At 36.8% G+C, this 25,112-nt stretch overlaps 1 protein-coding gene across 2 annotated transcripts in view; it reads left to right on the forward strand.

Moving 5' to 3' along the window:
• The window catches only part of VDAC1 (voltage dependent anion channel 1), a 35,281-nt gene extending 11,191 nt beyond the window's left edge, over positions 1-24,090 (forward strand). Inside the window, exons 2-9 of one of the 2 annotated variants that reach the window (XM_020991177.2) lie at positions 5,003-5,072; positions 6,180-6,229; positions 9,447-9,599; positions 9,697-9,749; positions 15,868-16,095; positions 19,380-19,530; positions 20,543-20,600; positions 23,073-24,090. In XM_020991177.2, coding sequence (XP_020846836.1) covers positions 5,006-5,072; positions 6,180-6,229; positions 9,447-9,599; positions 9,697-9,749; positions 15,868-16,095; positions 19,380-19,530; positions 20,543-20,600; positions 23,073-23,164 — 852 coding nt within the window. In that variant the 5' untranslated portion in view covers positions 5,003-5,005 and the 3' untranslated portion in view covers positions 23,165-24,090. The remainder of the gene's footprint in view (positions 1-5,002; positions 5,073-6,179; positions 6,230-9,446; positions 9,600-9,696; positions 9,750-15,867; positions 16,096-19,379; positions 19,531-20,542; positions 20,601-23,072) is intronic. The other variant, XM_020991178.2, reaches the window with a different exon arrangement.
• The last annotated feature ends 1,022 nt before the right edge of the window (positions 24,091-25,112 follow it).

The raw sequence follows: 25,112 nt of genomic DNA on the forward strand, positions 1-25,112 counted from the left end.
TTTTATGAATACGCATGTGTAGGAGATAGGACAAGAAGGGAAAGAGTTAGTGGTCTAATTTGACTGGAAAATGCAGTCTGTAGGTGAGTAGTCTGAAATAAAGCTGGAAAGTTCTGTAGGATTACAATTTAATCAAGGGGATATTCATAGGCAAAGAGGAAACAATTCACTTTTTTTTGGCAATGATATGATTTACTTAGAAGATCATAAAGAGTCAACCAAAAAATTAATTGAAATAACTTCTGCAAAGTTGTAGCATATAAACTAAATCCGTAAAATGTTAGTATTTCTTTATATTACCAACAAAACCCAGCAGGAAGAGCTAGAAAAAGAAATTACATTTGGGGCAGCTAGGTGGCACAGTGGAGAGAGCTCTGGCCTTGGAGTCAGGAGGACCTGAGTTCAAATCTGGTCTCAGACACTTGACACTTAGTAGCTGTGTAATCCTGGGAAAATCACTTAACCCCAACTGTCTCACCAAAAAAAAAAAGGAAAAAAATTCTCAATAAATAAGAATCCATTAAAAAAAGAAATTATATTTAAAATAAATACAGAAAGCACAATAAATTTGAAAGTAATTTCTACTAAGATTTGTCCAGGAAGTATGTGAATTCTACTATTAAGCAGTATTTGCAAAGATAAAGATAGATCTAAATAATTGAAGAAACGTTAATTGCTTAGGGGGGATAGGTTGAGTCAGTATAATAAAAATGACAATACTACCAGAAATAACTTATTCAGGCTATAACAATAAAAGTACCAACAGATTATTTTTTAGAGCTAGAAAGACCAATAATGAAATTCCAATGGAAGAACAAAGGATCAAGAATGTCAAGGATAGTAATGAAAAACATCAAGCAGAAAGAGGGCCTAGTAGTCCTGGATCTCAAATTATAAAATAAAATAAAGAGGTTGGTCATTGGAACACCTTGAATATATAACAGAAGCAAACACAGTAGCATAGTTTTGATACTCCCAAAGACCCCATTTACTGGGAGAAGGCCTCATTATTTGACAAAAACTGCTGGAAAACTTGCATAGTAATCTGGCAGAAATTAGGTATAGACCATATATTAAGATAAACTCCAAATTGATATGTAACTTAGACATAAAAGGTAACATGATAAGCAGATTAAAGGATCAAGGAAGAAACTGCCTTTTAAATTACAGATAGGAGAAAAGTTCATGACTAAACAAGCAATGGACAGGATAACAAGATTAAATGAATAATTTTGACTATATGGCAAGTTTTTCTGATAAAAGATCTTATTTCCAAGACGTATAACGAATTGATTCAAATTTATGACTAAGCCATTCTCCTTTAAAAAACAGGTAGTTTTCAAAGGAAGAAATCCAAGCTGTTGACTTCCATATGAAGAGGTATTCTAAATTGATTAATTTGAGAAATACAAATTAAAGTTGCTGTTTCTAACTCATACCCATCAGATTGGAAAAATTAACAAAAAAGGAAAATGACAAATGTTGGAGAGGTGTGGGAAAACAGATATGTTAACCCGATGTTGGTAGAGCTTTGAATTGATGCAGCTATTCAGGAAAGCAATCTGGAACTATGCCTCCAAAGCAATCAAACTTTCATCCAACCGTACCACTTGTAGGTATAGCTCAAAGAAATCAATGAAAATGTACAAATGTATAAAAAAATTGTACATTATACAAAAATGTACACAAATATTTGTAGCAGCTCTTTTCTTAGTAGCCAAAATCTATAAACTAAGGGGGAGAGAATATCTTATTGGGGAATGGCTAAACAAATAATGTCATATGAATATAATAGAATATTATTTTGCCATAAGAAATTATAAAGTGTAGAGTTTTAGAAGAAACTATGAAGTGAGCAAAAGTAGAACAAATAATACAATAACATTATAGAGAAAAATAACTTTGAAAGATTTTAGAACTCTTCATCATTGTAATGATAAACCATGAGCCCAGAGAACTAAAGATGAAACTTACTTCCCTCCTCCTTCCAGTGAAGTGATGGATTTGAAATGCAGAATATAAGTGTTTTTGAAGATGGCCAATGTAGGAATTTGTTTTGCTGAACTATGCATGTTTTAATATTTTCTTTTACTTTTTTCCTTGTTTAGTTGGAGAAAATATATGTATGTAAAAATATGTATAAATATGTATACATGTAAAATAAACCTACATGATAATACATACAATGTAAAAATAAATTAATTTTTAAGAGCTATGAGGAGGCCAGTTTGTCACTGGTCTTAATACCAGCCTAGGATACATATATTTTATTCCATAAACATCAGGGAGCCGCTGGAGGTTTTTGAGTAAGGTATTCTCATGGCAAGACATTGAGAAGAGAGAAGTAATCGTTGAAAAAGGCACCAACGCAGACAATGAATGATAAAAGCACGACAGTCTGGAGCCTTTCAGTGAAGAAGCATAACCTCACCCCCCAACACCCTAGTAATGCAGTGCACCCCGGAGTTGCAGCACAGGACCAAAAAAGAGATATTAACACTGATTCTGAGTCAGGAAGGTGTTTGTGGATGTTCAGTAGACTTCCTTTTAAAATGCAGAGGAGTGATGCACATTTAAAAAAAAATTCCAATCCAGAGGCTTAAAATCAAATCATTTTGGTGGTTAAAATTTTTGTTATATCTGTACGTCAGTAAACATTTACTAAGTGCCTACTATTTGTCAGGGACTGTGCTAAGGACTAGGGATACAAATACAAAAAGAAAGATAGTCTTCACTCTTGAGGAGCTTATAATCTAATCAGAGAAAATAGTACACAAGGAGTGAAAAAAGGAAAGGTACCCAGTATGAGTGTGTGATGGAGAAGTGAAAAGGGCTGCAGCCAAATGGGAAATGAAGACCTTATTTCCTGAGGTGTCTGGAATCACTACTTCCTTAATAATACTTCCTACAAGATTTTTTTTAATAGCTAGGGAAACCAAAACTGAGGGAAAAGATGATTAGTCCAAGATCCCCAAGCATACTTGGTAGTTGAGCTGGAGTCAGGTGTAGTATTGTCTATGTTTTTTTTTTGGCTAGGCAATGGGGTTAAGTGACTTACCCAGGGTCACACAGCTAGTAAATGTCAGGTGTCTAAGGTCAGATTTGAACTCAGGTCCTCCTGACTCCAGGGCTAGTGCTCTATCCACTGCACCACCTAGCTGCCCCTGGTATTGTCTTATTTATCTTTTTTGTTGTTTCTAGAAACTTGGAAGTTCATCTTCTTAAGCATCAGCTTAGCCTTGTCTTTTTGCTGGAGTGGGAAGTAAAAATGCCCTCCATTTTAGGGGAAGACAGGTGGTGTTGTGGGGGGCAGCGGGGGTTGCTGGGGAAAAAGCAGAGAGAAGACAGAGAACTGCAGAAGACAGATTTTCACTCAGACTTCCAGCAGTGAAACCCTTATACATCTGTCTGGGCAAGTCACTTAAACTCTAGGAACCCCTGTTCCTTCAGCTGTAAAGTGGGTATAAATAATACTTGTACTACCTTCCTCATCTCTGCTCCTGCCTACCCTGGCTTCTTTTCAAGTCCCACCTAAAATCCCACGTGCTCCAAGAAGACTTTCCTGGTCTCTCTTAATGCTAGTGCCTTCTTTCTGTTGATTATATCTAGTTTATCCTCTCTCTATCTCGTTTGTATTTATTTGTTCACAGGTTGTCTCCCCTATTAGACTGTGAGCTCTCTGAGAGCAGGGACTGTCTTTTGCCTTTCGTTGCGTCCCCAGCGCTTAGCACAGTACCTGACACATAGTAGGCACTTAATAAATGTTTGTTGACTTGAGGGGTTTGTTGTGAGGAAAGCCTTATGTAAACCATAAGGTGCTTTATGAAGTGGAGTTTTCATTGAAGAAGTCTGTTGTCCCAAGCGACATTCTTAGAAGGTGTGTTTGGATCTGTTCCTGGTACGAAAAGGACATTGGAAAAGAAATAGACTGGCTAGAGCCAGTGAGATAAGAGCATTTAAGAAATGGGCCACATCATACTGCTTAACTAGAGATACCCAAGGGAACACTAAGGGCAGCAAAGAAAGGGTATTAGTATAGTCTATCCACCCCTCCCTTCCCACATAACACACTAGGATCAGAGCAGACACCACAAAAGTGGAACTTGGAAGGAAAGAATAAGCATTTCTATAGTGCCTGCTATGTGCCAGGCTCTAAGCAATGTGCTTTTCTGTAAATATCTAATTTGAGACTCACAATAGTCTTGCAAGGTAGATGTTATTCTCATTTTTGAGTAAAGGAAACTGAGGCAAACAGAAGTTAAGTGACTTACCCAGGGTCACACAGCTAGTAAATGTCTGAGGCCAGATTTGAGTCAGGGCTTCCTGGCTCCAGGCCAGTACTCTGTCCTCTGTGCCACCTACTGCTTCTTGGAAGGGCAGCAAAAAGTTACAACTAGAAATATCTAGTTATCATCTATATTATGTCTATTATATCTAGTTATAATCTAATATTAGGGAACTTCAAGGAACATGTTTTTCAGGCCATAGCAAGAGGAAGATATCCATGATAGTTCTGTGAAGGGCTCTGGTGCATTGTTGGTTACTCCTGGGATTGCATCCCTGGATTACTCCTACCATCCGCCTCCCCTGCTTCTATTTGAGTGCTGTTGGAAGTCACAGAGCTGTGCTGTGTGGGAAAAATATAAGTTCATGTTATTCAGGTTCAACTGGGGAGCCCTTGCTGCAGTAAGAAAATCCTTTTTATTCTTCATTAATTGATTTCCTTTCTTACTCCCTATTTTCTCTCCTGAAGCCTCATATGAAGGAATTGTACTCAAAGGCCTCCTGAAATCCTTTCCAGTTCTAGTTCTGTGATATTCTCATCCTCTGAGACACAGAGGGAAATGATTTGCTGGTGCAGTTAGCTAGTGGTAGAACTGGAAAAGATATGTGTATGAAACCTTTAATAGAACACTACATTTTATTAATTTTAATTATACTTTCCATTAATTTCTACAGCTAGAAAACATTCACATTCTAATGATTGTTTTTGTTCCTACAGAAGATGGCTGTGCCACCTACTTATGCTGACCTTGGAAAATCTGCCAGGGATGTGTTTACTAAGGGCTATGGTGAGTTCTCTCTGGAAACTGTGCCATTTCTGTCATTGCATATCTGAGACTTGGGCTGTTTTCTATGTAAATTTCTACTTACCTTAGCATACAAGACGCATGTCAACTGCTCAAAGAATTTAGAATTATTTTCCTAATCCACTTTTTTTTCTGAGTGAAAATATAAAGGCTTCTAGAGTTGCCCAAAATAATTTACTACTTTGGATCCATGTTTTCATTGATGTAGGAACTTCTTGTGCTGCTACAAACTGCAACCCTTCAATGTCTTCTTAAGCATTTCTTGGCCATGTCTTTCTAGAATTCCTCAGTAGAGGCTCTACTAATGCACTGGCAGCTTTCCTCTGTTTTTAGAAATTCATCTATAAGAGGACAGTACTTGGTTGTCTATCTAATGTCTCTCATTCTTGCTACATGACTGATGCCTGCTTTTTTCCCCTGGGTCTCCATATCCTCTATATTTCCTGCACACTTTGTTTTTGAAAATAATGTGTCTAAACACTCAGAATACTGGGTGCATTAGTGATGATTAATATCACCTGTTAGAATAAAAATTGCATTAAATGGATGGTAAGAGATTCATTCAATGGTTCCATCTACCTATGAGAAGCATTCATCCTAAGCATTTAAGTAGGAAGTCCCTGGAATGTTCTCCTTTTCTTCATTCACACAATTCTGCCTAACCTGTGGCCAAGCTTTTGAAGCTGGCAGCCAGAACTCAGTTGGAAGGAAAAAGCAAGGTCTGACTTTGCCTTGAAGACAGTTATATGAACAGTACCAGAGGGAGATTTTTTTCTTCTTCTAAATTTAGCTCGTCATTAGACCTATGAGCACTGTGCCCAATGACTGCTGCACAGCAGTGCCAGCTTCCGCCTGGGCCAACCTAGGAAAGCAGGGGTGGGACAAGGGACCTCCCTAGGCTGGTATTCTCTGACAGCCCATTAGCAGCAGTGGCCTGATAATTATTATACAGTAGAAGCTTAGTGCATGCAGAGTTGAAAAATCCAGATTTTATGGTCCTTATTTTAAAAGGAACACTTAGAATATCACTAAAAGAATTATTCTTTCTAGGTAATTCTTCCCTATTAATATCTTTTTTTCCCCCTTTAGGATTTGGCTTAATAAAACTGGATCTGAAAACAAAATCTGAGAATGGACTGGTAAGTTTTTCAGTCCCTATAAATTTGATCCTGAAAATTTTTCGTAAAATAGTCCCCTGTTATCAAAAGTGGCACTTAGAAATGGTCTATAATTCTAGATGCTAATTTCAGTCGTTGTCTGTCTCATCGCCCCCAAACGTGTACTGAATCATCTACAAAGTTATCATTTCAAGATCATGTTAGGCTCTTCATTTTGAGCAGCTAATGAAGTGGGGGTGGCAACACAGAACTAGGGAGAGGATGCGCAGGATTGGGCCATAGAATCGCGGTTCATTTCTTCTTTAGATTTGAGAAAATGTTGTCAAGTGCCAAACACTGAGGAATTCCACCTCATCTGTGAATAATGAAGAGGGACAGCTGTAGCATTAGAAGACAGCTTTGATAGGGGGAAATAACATACATTTTTAAATTCTGGAAGATTTTCCATTGTTTAGATTCTCTATGCTAAACTTTTGGGGAGGCCTGACTCTGGGGCCTGGGCCTCAGGCCCTCCTTTCTCTGAAAACCATGTGCAAAACAAATTCCCTAATAATCATAAGAACATAGAATCTTTGATCTAGATTTGGGAGTAACCTCCACTCCTGTTATACAGATTGGGAAACTGAGGCCCATAAGGGTTAAGTGACTTGCCCAAGGTCATAAAGATAGTAAGTATCAGATGTGGGTTTTGAATCCAGGTCCAGGTACTTGACTCCAGTGATTCTTTCTTCTTTCCACATCCTTTCAGGTCACTGTGCCTGTTCCCCATGAAGCTCTGGTCAGGCCACAGGAAAGAATATTGTCCAGTCCTATAGGGGAAAGTTGGCTAACATTTCTCTTTTGTTCTTTGTTCCTTCACCAAAATTGACCCAGAGGCTTGAGTTTTTCCAGTAGGGGATTAGGTGGGGTGATTTTATTTTTGGAATTTTTTTTCAAACATATCACTTTTGTTAAAGGCTGGAAGAAATACTATTTTAGAAATTCTTTACTAGTTTGCATGGCATGGTGGGGAGGAGAAAGGACAGGTACTAAAAGAATCAATTCTCATCAACTTTATTTTCTTTTTAACATTCATTAAAAAAATTTTTTTAGTTGCACATCTTTCTTCCAGACCCTTGGGAAAGCAAGCAATATGATACCCATTACCCATGTCAAGTCATGCAAAGCATATTTCCATATTAGCCATATTGGAAAAGAAAAACAAAAAAATAAAGTCATCTATTTTTAAATTATTTACAGAAAAATTTCAATCCTAGGCTGACTTCTCCAGTCTCTTCACCATATTCCTTGGTCACCTTTCTTCCCCATTGATTGATATTTGCCCAGGGAACATGCAAACACAGATGTCATCAGTCTAAAACCAAAAGAGGCTTATAACCCTGCAAAACAAACAAACAAACAAAAAAACAAAAAAACCAAATCTCACATTATACATTCCAAACCAAGTCAAAATGATTTTTGGCATAACTACTGCTTCAGTTCCTGTACGTCATGGGTCCCTTGTGATGGAGGGATATTCAAAGGTGATCTATACTAATCAACATGTTTCACATTAGATGCTAATTAATGTTTAATCAGACAAGTTATAGCTTCTTGGTTTTGACTTTTCTCATTCCTTTTTTAAAATTATAAAACTGATTTCTTTGCATATTCTAACATGAGACCATGACTTTGATCTGTACTCTGTCCTGGTGAACTCTGTGAGGGTAGAGACAGTATTTTTGCTTTTTTTTTTCCTATCCCCAGTTTTAGCACCCTGCCTGGCACATAGTAATGGCTTAATAAATGTTTGTTGACTGATTGAATGATGCTAATAGTCACCTTTGTCAGGCATATGACTTGCCTAACTTTGAAAACCAGGGTGTTATTAACCAAAATTACCTCTTGCGTGTCTCTCAAGCTATCTTGTATGATTTTTGACATGGAGCCAAAAACCAACAACTGAGTCTTTTTGTCAATTGTGAGACTATAAAGATCTACCTTGCTCTAGTATATGGTTTGCAATAGCGTAGATGTTTCCTTCTCATTTCTTCCCAAGAGATGGAAAGGAAACCCAGTACATAGCCTGCTTGCTTGCTTCATTGGTATCCATGCAGTCAGGAGAGCAGGAGGAAGGTTACTTAGACTTCCTGTGTAGGATTTATGTCAGGATGTGGAAAAGAATCCTGAAGTTCGGATGTAATGGGTGGGTTAACTGTATCATTGATGAAATAACAGGTCTGTCCACATTCTAACAAGGGATTTAAATATTTTTAAAAATTAAATGTGTGGTAATTAAAACTGTTGTGTGTCTCTTAATGGATCTATTAGCAGAAACTACTAGCTTTTGGCATATAGGAGGCAGCATGGTAAAAGTAAAGAACCCACTTCTATGACTTACTACCTCTTTTCTCTTACAAAACTACTTAACCTTTCTAGGCATCAATTTCCCCATCTATGAAATGAAGGGGTTAGTTTAGGTGGCTTCTGTGGTCCTTTTTTGATCTAAATATGTGATTCTCTGAAGTTTGAAGAACTTTTCAGGTTGTAGTTCTAAGAAGACAGCTTCAGTTTAAGCCTTCCTTTCAAAGCCAATTTAAGGAAATGTACACAAAGGAGGACTCTGTTTCATGCCACATATAACTAAAATAAGAAGGAAGCTGTTTAGGCCCGAGTTCAGTTTAAGTCATTATGGAGTGCTTGTAAAACACAGGGCTTGTCATATACTGGGTGCTTAATAAATGTTTGTTCCCATCTCCCCCTTATGAAATTTGGAAACAAATAAATTGGAGTGAGGTGATTCTTTGTCTTGCAAAGTAATCCTTTGTTTAACTCCTTAGAATTGTGAGTTCCTCTGGTGATAAGTGTATAGATTCATCTTATGAAAACATCATTTGAACACAGCTAATGACAGTTTTATAACTAATAACAATAGCTGCTCACATTTTGGTTTACAAACACTTTAGTCACAACAGTACTACTATTCTCCCCATTTTATGGATGAGAAAACTAAGATTTAGAGAAGTCAAGTGACTTGCTAGAAGTCACATGGTCAGTGCTAGATAGATTCAAGACTTGAACTCTTTCTTAGAATCTAGTGTTCTTTCTACTACACCATGAAGTATTTCAGATATTTATTATATAATGGTAGGTATTGAACATTTTAGATAACCAATAGTCATTCTTCCCCATTTTAAGTCTGTAACTATATAATTTTGTGCCTCCCCCTAACTTAATTTCTTTCTTTCTTTTATAAAAGGAATTTACAAGTTCAGGTTCAGCAAACACTGAGACCAGCAAAGTTTCGGGCAGTTTGGAAACAAAATACAAATGGTCTGAATATGGCTTGACATTCATAGAAAAATGGAACACAGACAATACATTGGGCACTGAAATTACTGTTGAGGATCAGGTAACCATGTCCCTGAAGAGGCACCATTTTATGATTTTGTGTATTATAGCCTTCTTTGCAACTACAAATGCAACTTGTGAATTTCTTTTCTGTTCAGCTTGCACGTGGACTGAAGCTGACCTTTGATTCGTCCTTCTCACCTAACACTGGGTAAGAATTAAACTAGTTGAATTGGGTAACAAGGCTGCTTTGTCATAATGTCTGAAGCAAAGCAGTTACTAGGGGAGAAGGTGGGCATAGGATTCTGTGTTCTGAATAGCTTTTACTTATGGATCTATTTTATATTCAGTTCTGATTTTCTGCAATTTAAGACATGCTATAAGTTATATGTTCTTATGTTATAGCTCAGTACATGTGCATGTATGTACATTAAAAATATCTCTTACATCTGAGTGCAATCTGTGAAGGATACTAATTTTGTCACTAAATAATGCCTGATCTCTGTGTAAACTAAATCTACTGTGTAATATGAACTTGACATCCAAAAATCTGAGTATTAAGTAAAGATACATGCTATTGCCATATGCTTTGTTAATTCCAAAGGCTTAAGTGGCTCAGCAGTTACTTTGGAAGATAAACCAACTAGACTAAAGTAGAAGATGACTATATTGTGGTGTAGTGGAAAAAGTAGAGTCGCAGTTTCTTCATCTATAAATTAATGATGATACCTGCATTGTCATGCCATATATCTGAAGCTCCATTTCCTCAGCTGAAGAAATTGAGCATATTTAATCTAGGAAGAGAATAACTAGTCGAGGGAGTTGGAGACAATGATAAGTTCTTTCCAAATATTTAAAGGACTCTCATGTGGAAGAGGGATTACATGTGTTCTGTTTAGTTCTAGAGAACAGAACTAGAAAGACTCATGGATGTTGCAACAAGTAAGGCTGTCTATATGAAATAGCTTGAATGGGAGGTAGTAGTTTCCCTCTTAGTTGAGGTCTTTAAAAATTATTCATGCTATTTCTTTTTAAAATTAAGATTTTTCCACTATACAAAAATTCAGCTTTTCTCTCACCCTCCCATCCACTGTGCAATAGAGAAAAGAAGAAAAATAAAGCTCCTGTTACAAGCATATGTAGTGAAGCAAAATAAATTTCTACATCAGCTGTATCTAAAAAAATGGTTTAATGTCTTCTTCTGTCCTCGTAATCATTTATCTTTCTATCAAGGTGGTAGGTAGCGTATTTCATGAGTAGTCTTCTGGAATCTGACCAACAATAATTCTGATCAGAGTTTTTAAGTCTTTCAGAGTTGTTTGTCTTTACGTTGTTGTCATTGTATACTTTTTGTTCTGGTTCTTCTTGCTTCGCTCTGCATCAGTTCATGTAAGTCTTCCCAGGGTTCAATGAAACCATCCCTTTAAACATTTTTTATAGCATGATAGTATTTCTTCACATTCATGTATCATAAATTGTTCAGCTATACCCCAATTGATGGACACTCTCAGTTTCTAATTTTTGATATCACAAAAAGAACTATAAATATTTTTGTGCATCTTTAGTTAGTTTATTTTAATTTATCCACTCATTCATTCATTCATTCATTCATTCATTTATTTATTTATTAGTTTAGTTTATTTTGCTTGGGAACAACCCCTTTTCAGAGTTTGTTGCTTGAGCAATGTTTTACACGTGTTGTGCCAAGCTTTTAATTCCCTTTCTAGGTCTTCCATAGCTCTCATTTCTCTTCCTATTTTTCCTCTAGTGCTCTCATTTATCACTTAACATTTTGGAACTTTTTAAAAAAAACCCTCTCTTTATCTCTTCTAGGAATTCTAGTTGAATTTAATATTATAGCCAGGCCCTGTGTGCTTCTGGAGAAAATGTCTAAGCTGGTCCTGCTGCTGTTTTCTTGGGGTTGTGTTATTCCAGGATTTCAGGGACAGCTGAGGCTGGGGATCTGGAAGCTTTCAGTACTCCCAGAGGGTCTTATCCTAGGCAACAGGTGGTCATTGCCCCCTTGGTCAGAGCTTTGCAAGTTCCTGGCCTGGGTTTGGGTCTGAGCTGTGGACTTGTACCCTCTGAAGTTTCAAATGACTACTGTTGGACTCAGCCTCTATCACCCAGCTGGAAAGTTCTGCTGATTCAGAGCAGCAGAACCATAGGCTTTTCTTTGTTCTGGGTTTCCTTCCATGGTTATGTAGGCTTAAGATTTGACCTAGAAGCTAGAACTGAGATTGCACCCTACTCCTGGGGTCTGACCCATACAAATGTTGTTTCCTTGTTAGGTACACAATTTAGGGTGCGTAGATGCTCTTACCTTGTAATGCCACCCATCATTGAACATCCTCTCCTCATTCCTCCCCTAGAACTGAGTAGTGAGTGACAGAGCTGCCAATTGACCCTTGTTCCCTGCACCCTACAGGGTTGGGTCCTTTTTTCCTAGATCTGGAACATCTTGCCCTAGTGTACAGCCTCTCCCTGCACTGGAATACTCAGCCAGCTCCTGACCAGACCTCATCCCCAGTGTCTACAGACCTCAATTTCTGACTCCCTACACCTCCCTGATCTGGAAATGTGACTCACTGATTTTTTTTTCTTTTTTTAGTTTCCAGTCAGTATATGATCTGGTACATTTTCTAGTTCTCTGGAGGAGGGCTGTTTTTTCTTTTCTTTTCTTTTTTTTGGTTGGAGGAGAAACTCATTATACTTCTTCCTCCTACTCTGCCATCTTGGCCCTGCTTCTAGCATCCAATGCTATTCTTTTGTTATCATAGTAATTTCTGGATATTAACACCTATTTCTCACCCTAAAAATTGTATGCGTCCTTAAAAAAAACAACTGAGCAAAAGCCAATCAAAATAGTGACCACATCTGACAACATGTAGCTTCCTGTCCTCATAGTCCCCTGACTTTGTCAAGAAGAGGGAGATGTGTGTTGTTATCCATTCCCTAGGACCTTCACTGGTTTTTCAGTTATTCAGATTTTAGCTTCCTTTTAGTGAGTTTTCCTTTACATTTTAATAATTGCATATGTTCTTGTGGTTTAGCTTACTTAAGTCTAAATCACTTCATACAAATATTTCCCTGCTTCATTTCTTACTGCAAAATTATATCCTATTACACTTATATGTGGCAGTTTATTTAGCCCTGTGATTTATTGCTGGCTTCCTTGGATTTTATGTCCCATGAATAATTGAACCTCTACTGTTCTTTCTTTTTAAATTGATAGAAAAATGCCACTGTCAACTTTCCACTGTTACCTCCCTCCTGGTTTTTTAGCAATGTAGTCTAGCAGAAAGAGATAGAAAATGAAATTTCATTCAGAATTACTAAAGAATGTGTATAATATTTGGGAGTCCACCTACAAAGACATACAAAGAAATTATATAAATGCAACCATAAAACACTCTACTGACCTACATAATTGGAGAGTTGTTAATTGCTCATGGTTGGGCAGTGCTAGTATAATAAAAATGGCAACATTATCTAAATTAATTTATAAGATGCCATACACATGAAACTATCAAAGACTTTATTTTATAGAGCTAAAAATCAGTTGGGGAATAAAAGGGTGAACAAAGAATGTAAAAAAAATAGGTATGCACAGGAGAAAGAAAAGGGTTATTTGGTCTTGTATCAAGATGTGCTTCAGTGGTATTCTCATCCTAATTGAAGATGGACTGAAGAATGTTTGGTTGACACCTCCCCGAATCTCCCCCCCAAACCTTGGTGAAGTTATTGGAGGACAAATGAACAAGGGTTACGCAGAAAGGATATGCATGAGTAAGTTGTGATCTATATTGTTGAAAGGAGTGTACCCACTTCAGAGAGTCCACGGGACTCTTAGCTATTGAACTTTCCAAAGGGCCCATAGACAAAAATGTGTGTGTTCCATAATTTATGTTCCATGGGGCTCAATGGGACTTGTTTTAAAATAATAGCAATAAAAATATTGTTTCCCAGCCCTCCTTAGTTCAAACACAGTAAACCCAAGTGGCTAAGTACCTGAGTTAATGTTTAGCAATAGGATACATAGTAGGCTGGGTTAGAAAATTACTATAGGGTTCAGGGAATTGTGGTAAGTGTTACATTGTCAGAGACAGTGTTGCTATTATGTTATTGCATCAGTGCTTTTGTCTAATTTGGTTTCATTCTGGTTATTAGATACTCTATAACACTAGAATGTGTTCATTTTCACAAGTTAGGAGAATGATCCTCCTCAGTAAGATTTCAGCAACGCTAAAGATTATCAAAATATGACTTAGCATATACGTTTTACTTCATGTCATCTTAAGGACTATCTTGGCATATCTTCTTTCTAAATCACAGCTGATGTTTTAATTGTGCTTTGGTGTATTTTCCATATGTCATCTCATTTGAACCTCACAACCCCAGTCCCATGAGGTTGTTATTACAAGGCAATGTTAACCCCATTTTACAGATGAGAGGAAACTAAGTTTCAGAAAAGTTAAGGGACTTTGTGCTCACAGAGCTCACAAATAAAAATAATATTAATAGCTAGCATTTATATGCACTTTAAGGATTATAGTTGTTGTTCAGTTGTGACTGACTATGACATGCCAATGTTGTTCACGGGGTTTTCTTGTGTTGGAAGTAAAAATTGAGAGCAAAGTTCCAGGTAATAAAAATAAATTTATTAAATAGACTGGCCAATCAGTAAATTAATGGTCAGTGATTTGGTAATCAAAGATACCAAGGGAGACTGAAAAATCTTAAATCAGATGTGTTCCTTCTGACAGGGAAATCCCCTGGCAAGTGAAACTCAACCCTGATTAGTGGATATTTAATGAGAAGATGGGTTAAGATCCCTCTCAATCACTTCTTCATGGAGGTTACCTGAGAATGTGGTCTGGTATGAGCCCCCTTCAGCAGTCTGGGCATCTTGATCAGGTTCTCTCTAGTTTGGTTTGTCCTTCATGAGCTGGGTTGCCCTAAACTAATGAAGCAGAACAAGGACTGACACTCTTTCCCCTCAGGGAAGAACCTAACTCAAACTGGATACTGTTTATGCTGAAGATAGAAATCAGGTTCCCAGGTGGGTGGGCCCCAGCCCAGGTGCCTTGAGAAAAGCTGAAACGCTTATGACTTTTTTTAGTCTGAGAGGGGCTTCTCTTTGTTTTTTATTTATTTTTTCTTTTTTGTATTATGTTTTAAAATTAATTTATTTTGATTTATCAACAATCACTTCCATATGCTTTTGAGTTTAAAATTTTTCTCCCCCTTCCTGCCCACCACTCTCCCCAAGATGGGGCACAATCTGATATAGGCTATACATATACATTCCTATTAAACATATTTTCACATTAGTGATGTTGTAAGTAAGAATTAGAACCAATAGGAGGAACCACCAGAAAGAGGAAACAAAACTCAACAGAAGAAAAAAAATAGCAAATAGTATACTTCAATCTGCATTCAAACTCCATAGTTCTTTCTTTGGATATGGATAGCATTTTCCATCATAAGACATCTCTTAGATCCTTGTATTGCTGGGAAGGGCTAAGTTTATCGATATTAGTCATTGAACAACATGGCTGTTATTGTGTACAATGTTTTCTTGCTTCTGCTTGTTTCACTCAGCATCAGACCATACAAGTCTTTTCAGGTTTTTCTGAAGTCAGCCTGTTCATCATTTCTTATAGCACAATAGTATTCCATTACATTCATATACTACAACTTGCTTGGACATTCCCTCAATTTCCAATTCTTTGCCACCAGAAAAAGAGCTGCTATAAATATTTTTGTACAAGACGGGCTTCAGAAGCCCCTTTTGACAGAGAAAGGAATATTACAAATTATTATTAATAATCAAATGGTATTATATTAAAATTATTTTTTCTCATTTGGCCAAGATACTAGAGTAATTTGCCATTTCCTTTTCCTGTGGATCAAGGCAAACAGAGGTTAAGTGACTTGCCCAGGGTTGCACAGCTAGTAATTGTCTGAGGCTGCATTTGAACCCAGGTCTTCCTAGGCATAGAGGCAGGTGGCTCAGTGGATAGAGTACTGGGCCTAGAGTCAGCCAGACCTTTACAAATATCCTCCCAATAACCCTGGGTGGTAGTTGTTATTAATAAATATTAAAGTAGTGGTAGTTGGATTGGAACCCAGGTTTTGCTGGATCCAGTACTATCCACTGTTACTTTTTCCTCTAATGCTAAAGTCTGGATATTATTGGATTTCTAGGTATACTTATTATAATGAAGTGATATATCCATTGAAATCTGCATATTGGGTATAACTACTGTTATGCTATATATAAGTGCTGATTGTGAAGATGATAACCCTGCTTTCTTTTCCTTTAGGAAAAAAAGTGCTAAGATTAAGTCAGGATATAAGCGGGAACATATCAATCTTGGCTGTGACATGGATTTTGATATTTCTGGACCTTCAATACGAGGAGCTGTGGTACTTGGCTATGAGGGCTGGTTGGCAGGCTACCAGATGAATTTTGAAACTTCTAAATCTCGGGTGACCCAGAGCAACTTTGCTGTTGGCTACAAGACCGATGAATTCCAGCTACACACCAATGTGTGAGTGAAAAAGGACAAGAAGCTTTGGTCCTGTCCTTTCCCCTTTCTTTCTCATCCCTGGTTGGAAATGATGAAGCCTTCACTTAGTACTTACTGGCAAAGTATTTGTATTTTTGTCACAGTATTAGTCCATGTTGTTTTCCTGGAGGTAAAACTAGCTGGTACTTTCTTTGTGAACTAAAAGCAACAAATGTATTACTTTGTAAACACAAAATGACAGATTGGTTGCAAAAGCACCAGACAGATTGTAAACTGGGAAGAAAACCTAAGTAATAGTTAGAAATTAAGTGGCAGAGAAACTTAGAGTTACCGACCTTCAATTGACGGAAGGTAGTCATGGTGATAAGATACAGTGAGGTAAGCACAAACTTTTTTTTTTCTCCCTTTCCAGCAGAGGTCACTAGAAGTTAGGCTTCTTGTTACAGTTGAGACCTATTTGCTCCTGTGTTTCTGACTCTTCATAGGTTCCTTCCTTTATATTCACTGTCAGAAACAAAACAAAACAAAACATGTGTTTGAAGGTTTTTCTGGTTCTTTCTGAGGCTTTTTTAAAGCCAAAAATAAAAATTTGTAGACAGACTTTGAAAAATGTTTTTAGCACTCCAATGACCCATGAGACACCCACTTGTGCTGTAGAAAATCTCATCTCCAATTAGACCTCAAAAAGGTGCATCAATTGGTGGTCTTTCCAGGGTACTCTTTTCTCCTGCCCAGTTTGCCTTAAGTAGCTCTGGGTTGATTTCTCAGTAGTTTTCAAATAACAAATGCCTGGGAACATACAAATGTTTGGAAGCTGCAAGTTAGCTCCTAATTGGGTGAACCCAGCTTTATACTCTGTGACAGAATATCATAGTTTTACCAAATTTCATAGACTATTTTAGAATTCTGAATGGAGTTTCCTTAGTGATTGAGGCCTTTTAATTTTTGAGATTGCAACCAGGATTTTGTAATAAGTAATAATAATTGATATTTACATAGCATTTTAATGTTGGCATAGTACTCTAAATTATCTCATTTGAATATCACAATTCCCTAAAGTACTTTGATACTTCAGATATTATTAACATCATATTGTAGCTGATGAAACTGAATTCATACAGGTGGTAACTTGTCCAAAGTCACATAGTTTTGGAAGTGGGATTTGAACCTAATTTTTCCTAATGACATATGCTGCTTTAACCACTAATCTTGGTTGAAAAACAGTCAGCCCAAACTTGTAACCAGATCTGATCTTTTTTAGAAATTGTCAGAATGATGAACTAGAACAGTGGAATGTTTCTTTCCAGTTAAATTTATGGAAGTATTTAAAGACCAGTTTGGGGAATTGTTCATATTTTGGTAGAGAGAGAGAGAGGAAGCAAGTCATTCTTTTATAGGCCTCATTGTTCTTCCTCAGAAATAAGCCAGTCAGCAAGCATTGGTTGAGCATTTACTGGGCCTCAGTTTCCACTTTTGCAAAATGAGGTCAAGTCCAGCCAGAGTAGATGAATTTTGAAGCCCCTTCCAGCTCTGACCTTTGACAGTATAGTGAATGATACATCTCTATCTTCCAGAATAGACCACTCTGACAATAAAGAATACACTGATGGAGCTGCTGGAGCTCACCAGTGCCTGTGAAGTGACTAGCTTGGCCCTTGACACTAAGAATAAAAAAGATGAAGACCAGACCCACATTGATAAAATCTTGAGGGTTTGGAAGTGAGGATGTTGTGGTTTTCTCTTTATCTCTGAAAGGTTGTTTTTCTTTCTTTCCCCTTTCTTATCTCTTGGGTATCTTAGAAAGATAGATGAAATATTCACTTTGGTTTTCAAAGCAGGGAGCTCTCCACTCCTCCCCAAAATCCCTCCCAATTTCATCAAAGACACAATCAATTGGGTAATAAGAGGTAACCCAAGTTTCTCAGGCTGCAAGATGTGGACAGACTTAAACCTGGATAATCCATCAGGCAGGTTATTAGCTCCTGTAATCCCTACTTGGCAGCAATGGAAAGAATGATTTGAAGGCAGGGGACCAGGGTTTGATCCTTGTGCCACACTTTACTACCGTGTTATTTTGGGCAAGCCATTTAGCCTCATTTCTTCTTTAAAATGTGAGTGTTGGATGACCTGTAAGATCCGTTCCAGCTCCAAGTCTCTGGTCCTGTGATGTAAGCCTAATCCTGTGCTAAGGATCATGGAGGATGAATTCCCTTGCGTAGGCTACAGTTCTGTGGGAAAGGCAACACTAACAAGAATCGTATAGCACAAAATAAAGTAGAACAAATCAGAAATGCAGTAGGGGTTTGGAAGTTTGAACTTTTTGAAATTTTGGAAATTTATAGAAGCATGTTTAGAAATCAGATCAATGGAGGGGAGTGAGACAGGTCTTGCAGGTGGGTTTTTAGCAACATGAATAAAGAAAAACAAATCTGGATATAAATCTGACATGTGTGAGAACAATGAGGAAATCAATTTAAGGGATGTTCTTGAAACAGTAGGAGATAGTGGGTTGGACTAGGATGTGGAGGGCTTTTAAAATCAATATTCTGTTTCATTTGGGTGTTACAGAACAGAATAATAATACCATACAAAAAATTCCTAAAATACTTAAATTTCTTAAAATGGAGTCTCAAAACTGTGGGAGCATATTTCAGTGGAAAATCCTGATTGGATTTTCACAACTCTCTTTTCAATGTGCCTAAGTGGTGACAGTTTAGAGTAAGAATTAGTTTCTTCCATCACTGCTACTCTTGCAATGGCAGCCCTGGATAAATTTCATTGCCACACTTCAGAATACGTTGCAGCTGTCCATTCTGGAGGTCATGACATGTAGCTAATATTAAAAACTGCTCAGAAGTCTCAGCTATAGCTGAGAGTAATATCTCAGAATGTCAACTATAGCCAAGATAGGATTCCTGTGTCTCTTTTGTGCCACCATCTGCACTATCCACTCCTGTACTTTTTACCATTTTAGATGTAAACTTTGGTTCATGTGGCTATTTGGCTTCATTATAGAAACCTAGGCTGTCTTCTAGCAGCCCTCATGTGGCTGAAATAGTATGCCTCTCATCTCTGATCCTCCCTGACTCATGTTTCTGTCCAATTTTTACATACCTTCTTAGTGAAGTTCGATAAAGACTATGTTATTCAAAATTCCTATGACAACTTTAGCCCATTAAAAAATTCTCTATGATTAGCTTTTTAAATTCAACACAATTCCACATGTATTTATGAAGTGCTTGCTACATTTTCTGGGTTTGTCTTCCAATGGCATTTTGCCATTTGTTTCCTGTGTTTGGTTACAGGAATGACGGCACAGAGTTTGGGGGCTCTATTTATCAGAAGGTGAACAAGAAGTTGGAAACTGCTGTCAACCTAGCCTGGACAGCTGGAAATAGCAACACTCGTTTTGGAATAGCAGCCAAATATCAGATTGACCCTGAAGCCTCTTTCTCTGTGAGTACATGGGTCTTCACAAGCTTGAAAGGAAATGTAGAACTATTTTCCATTTTTAAATTCAGCTGTTGTGTGCTCCAGGAATACTGGGCTTTGGTTTCAGTGACTTGTCCTTTATCTCTTAATGAGCTTGCAGCATGCATTAAGGTTTAATATACATGCTTTTATTTTTGTTTTTTAAAATAAGTTTTATTAATTACTTTTGGTTTTAAATAAGTCATTCTTTGATTTACCTCTTCCCATGTTTCACATAAGCCTTCCCTAGTAACAAAGGAAAAAAAACAGCACTCATTAAGTATTTAAAAAGCCTTTTTCTCTGGTGGATAGCCTTAGAGACTATTCTTATTGCCATTAGTGAAATGTCTCATGTTGCCACATATGCTGTGTTAACAGTTCTTGTCCTTTGTAACTCTCTTCTCTGGAGTGAGTAAAAATGACCCCACTCCTTAGGGTGGCAGGAGGTAGAGAAGAAATGAGAAGGAAAGCAAATGTCATTGTGCTTTCTATACCTTTTCCATCTTCATTCAGCCTCTTACCTATGCCCTCCATTCAATTATTTATATTTCACCAAATGACTGGTTTGTGTCTGGGTTTGGAATGAATAGATAGTCATTATCACCTACCTGGGCCACCTGAAGTCATAACTACTTAGAAATTTTAAACAAGGAATCACACCATTTAGAATGACCTCAATAATTAAAACACAGTTAATCCTTCATGAGGTAACTGTCAAAAGTTATATTTCTAGGAACAATGAAGAAATGCATGATTTTTTTCTTGGAAATCGGGTTTTCAAGGCTTGTTACATATATTGATTTAAACACAACATTTGAATACTTATTTTGCATTCACTCTCCAAGAGCTAATTTCAAGTTTTCATGAATTCTGTATTTTATGTGTTCCATAAACATGGGAAGAAAGTCATTCTGTGCTGAAACCCAGAGTTGGTAGATGATAAAAGCTTTCTAGTTCACTTTATAGCACTTAACTCTTTTCTTTTTTGTCTAAATAGGCTAAAGTGAACAATTCTAGCCTGATAGGCTTAGGTTACACCCAGACTCTAAAACCAGGTAAGGGTTACTTGTGGATGAAATCCACTTTTTGTCTCAACAGTAAGAATATTTTGTGTTGTATATTATTGGTTGTGGGATTTTTCTGTAATGTTTTATATTAGGGTTTGGTTTGAAAGACCCTTAGGTGGATGGTAAGACTTAAAGCCAAATTGTTTCTCAATTTTAGTTCAGTTTCACCATTGGTATAATGAGGTTAAATGATGTCATTTGAGAGGCAGAGTGGAGAAGTTGAAAAAGCATTGAATTTAGAAGCAGAGAATTGGGTTTGAATCCTGGTTATGATACTACTCGTGTGACCTTATATAAGTCACTTCACCCCCAAGGCTTCAATTTCCTCATCTGTAAAATCAGGTTGGGTCATATGACCTCCAAGGTCCCCTCCAGCTTCCTAAGTTATGTTCTCTAGCCTTCAACTTCTGATTCTCACCACCAGCCTAAAAGTAATCCCAATTATTATTGACCAGAAATGAAAAAGACATCCTCATTCTATTCCTTTGACCTATGTACAAGTCTTCTGACTATCCTGCTGAGCCATTTGGATTTAGTTAGTATTTCAAGTTCTTCCAAGGAACTGATCAGTGCTAGACATGTGATTGATTTCTTCTTCTTGTCGTAAATTCATAGACTCAGAGTTGGAAAAGGCCTTAGAAATCATTCAGCCCAACCCTTTCATTTTTGAAGACGAGGAAGTTTAGGCTCAGAAATGGTGAGGGTTCAAAGTCACACAACAAGTCAATGTCAACTAGACCAGAGTTAACATCTGCTGAGTCTAAACTCAGTGCTCTTAACCATGCATCCAGTCAAGATAAATTCTAAGACTTGGTAATGCATTCTTGTATACTAAATATATTGGGGAAAAAATGGGGGAACAAATGGGGGAAATTAGTTGTTACAAGATACTTCTTAATCATTGCATAAGATGTGTTTCTGGGACATAAATGATAAGGGGAGGGAAATGGACCCAGGTGCACTTGGTTGTGCCAGACAACATGGAAAATCCAGTGGGAATTTCAGAGGAGAATAAGCTGAGAGGAAAAATAACAATTTGAAGGTTTAAATGACATATAACTCTTAAAGCACCAAGTACATGTGAGTTAATTGTAGTGAACTTAAGGTAGGACCTTAAATTGTGGAAGGCAGGTAGACTTCAAATAGGTGTGATCTTTATTGTTCAGGGACATCCACACCAGTGAGATTAGTGTTCCATTTGAATATCATCAACGTTAGGCAGCATGGTGTAGCACAGAGATGTCAAACTCACAGCTGGTAGGCTGCTTTGGTGAGCAAAACTCCAGAGTGCAACTCAAACTAGATTAAAATGTAATTGAGAAATATTTGACAAAATAAATAAAAATACAGTACAACATAGAAAACATTAATGTGTAGTTTTCTAAGTTAATATGCAGCAAGTAGTTTCTTTTTGTTTGACACCCCTGATTTAATGGATACAGACTTGAAGACCTGAGTTCAAATCTTATCTCTGACATATACTGACTGTGGGACCATAGGCAAGTTAATTAACCTGTTAATTAAGCTGTTGTAGACAGCTGTCTAAGGCTTTTAAGTTACAGAAAGAGTACTGACCTGCATTGGTAGAGGGAATTTTCTCACCTCAGAGTTTCCTATATTAGGGAAAATTTTTTTTCTCAAAATTTTTGTTCTTGGGATCTCTTTTCATTCTCAAAAATCATTTAGAACCCTGAAGAGTTTTTGTTTATGTGGGCTTTATCTATCGATAATATTAGAAATATTAGAAATAAAATATTGATAATAAAATATAAATAAAATTTATAACAAAATATTAGAAATAAAAATGAATACATTTCATAAATACTTAATTCATTAAAAATAAGTCCATTATATGTTAATGCAAATAACATAATTTTTCTACGAAAAATCAACTATATTTTCCAAAACAAAAACCAATTTAGAAGTGTCATTGTTTTACATATTTTTGCAAATTTCTATAATGAATAGTTTGATAGAAGATAGCTAAATTCTTATAATTGTTTATTCAATTTATTGTGATATTTTGTTTTGGTAGAACTATATAAAGAAAATTGTCCTCATATTGAAACATAATTGGAAACGGGAGGGACTTTTTAGTGGGCAAATAACACGTTTGTTAGAACCCCTGAAGGATTCTTGGTGAACCCTAGGAGTCCACAAGCTGCACTTTGAGAACTGCTGCCATATGCTTAATGTCCCTATCTCATAAGTGTTTCCAAGAAATTCTGACTTTTTTTCTTCCTAACTTTATTACATAATAGTCTACACATGTGACCACTCAACCAGAAGACATTTGTGTGACTTGGTATGCTTGGAGTTCTTCCTAAAAGATAAAGATACTGTCTCTGCCCTCAAAGAACATTTCTAATGGGAGGTTCTGAATTTTTTATGGTTTATGTAAAATATTTTAATCTTTCATTGATGAAATCTTTCTTCTTATCCCGATTGTTTGCACTATAGGTATCAAACTGACATTATCAGCTTTGCTGGACGGCAAGAATGTCAATGCTGGTGGCCACAAGCTTGGTCTAGGACTGGAATTTCAAGCATAAAAGAAGTTGTATAATCACTTAATTTTAAAATATTTTGCAGGATAGCTACCTTCAGAAATTAGTGTACCTTTTCATGTTGTATGTCTGGGACGCAAGTATTGCTATGTATCAATCATGTTAGACCTCCAGGTTAAAGATGATGCAGCTTTAAAGTGTTATCCTTTCAGAGATACAGAAGAAACCCGACTCAGAAAAAAGGTCCTTTCAGCTCCAGGCTTTTGAGGGGATATGTGATGATTCCCACAACAGCTTTCAGAATTCTCTTAAGGATTGAAAGGGTGCATTGAGTCGCCTTTTTTATCTAGAGATAGCTGCTAGTGGAAGGCAATGACATGTGGGCACTTAGTAAATGTGGACTGATTAAATGAATGAAATTTTACTCCCTGAGAATTCATGGTCCATTGCAGTCAACTTGGCTACATATCTATCCTAAGTGGGTAGAAAGAGGCTCATTCCTTGATGGAGTGAAAACTTGTCTGAAAAGGGGACTCTTTTTTTTTTTTTAAGTCAAATCCTTATGAATTGTTCCAGCCTTGGTTAGTTACTTCTGCCAAAAGTTGTCTGCAGAGTCCTTTAGGTGTCCATTTTGTACCATTTTGTTGTGGAGCCAGTTTGATGTGATTAAGACAATATGTAGTACTTAATTCCCAGTCTCGTGGTTCCATTCACTTTGGCTGAGTTACATATAAAGAGGCTGCTAGGACACAGAACCATAAGCAGGGAAGAGTCTGTGTAACTGTGCTCACATAGTGACATTATTTGGAATCAAAATTGGACTTCTGTTGTATTCTCACACTAATTTTTTTTTAGCAATTAATGGATATATTTTAGAATCTTCCATATTGTGTGGAATTAGATGCCTTCCCCTCCAAATGCTGTACTTACCACCACTTAAAAATACAACTTGAATAAAATATTGAAACCTCTGCCTTTTCCTCTTTGTTTTTAATTTATTTATTTTACATATCAAAGTAGCTGTTAATAGAAATAAAAATACACATGGGCTTAGAACCATGTTGAATACTTTTGACCCTTTTCTATAAGTATACCTTATTCAGACAAAGGTTAAATAAGAAGAAAGAGCATGAACACACATTTTTAGAATGGATTTCAGGCAGAAAGAGTACTGCTCTTCCTTTGGTTCTAATGTTTTGCTGTGCCCCAAGTATCAGAAAAAGTACATGTGTTAGTATTTGTTGTGATTTGTATTTGTCTCAATTTGTTTATCTGTGGATGTGCTTACAAAGCTCGTTTTTTTTCCTTTACACCATGGCTGCATTTAGGGGATTTTGAAATGAGGATTTGTCAGGTTTCATCATGCTAGCTGTTGGTAAAATCAAATGAGATGAAAAGTCTTTAAAAGGAATGTCACTGATTTGTTCATTAAAACTATTCTGTTTTTAGTTTTGTATCCCTAGGGGCTAATATAACACCTTACCCAGAGTAGGTATTTAATTAACATTTTTTAATTGAAATGAGTGTATCCTTGGATAAAGCTTAGTACCTTTGAAAGATGACTGGCTTCGCTATGAGTAGACTTGGATTAAAATCCTGGTCCTTCCAATTATCACCTATATGAGTTTAGGTGAGTTAATTTTATATTTCTAGGTGTGTTTTCTCATCTGTAAAATGAAGTGATTTCATGTAAATTATCTCTAGAATGCTCTCCAGCTTTATATGTCTGGGCCTAAGTGAACTAATTCAAACAAGCATTTAAGTGGCTTCTGGGTCTAAGGCACTGTGCTAAATGCAAATGATAAGATGATAAAACAGTCCCTGCCTTCAAGAAGCTTATATTCTTTTAACTTAAATACAAATTAAAAGGAAAAAAGTATTGCCATGTGCACAGCAAAATGTAGGAAAGGATTAATAATATACAGCAATAAATTTCCATTTCAAGAAAGCCTATATAATGCCATACATTGTGTTCAGAGCTGTCCATCTTTGC

This window comes from Phascolarctos cinereus, unplaced genomic scaffold (genome assembly GCF_003287225.1).
Source record: "Phascolarctos cinereus isolate Bilbo 61053 unplaced genomic scaffold, phaCin_HiC Scaffold_2;HRSCAF=192, whole genome shotgun sequence".
NCBI classification, from domain to species: Eukaryota; Metazoa; Chordata; class Mammalia; order Diprotodontia; family Phascolarctidae; genus Phascolarctos; species Phascolarctos cinereus.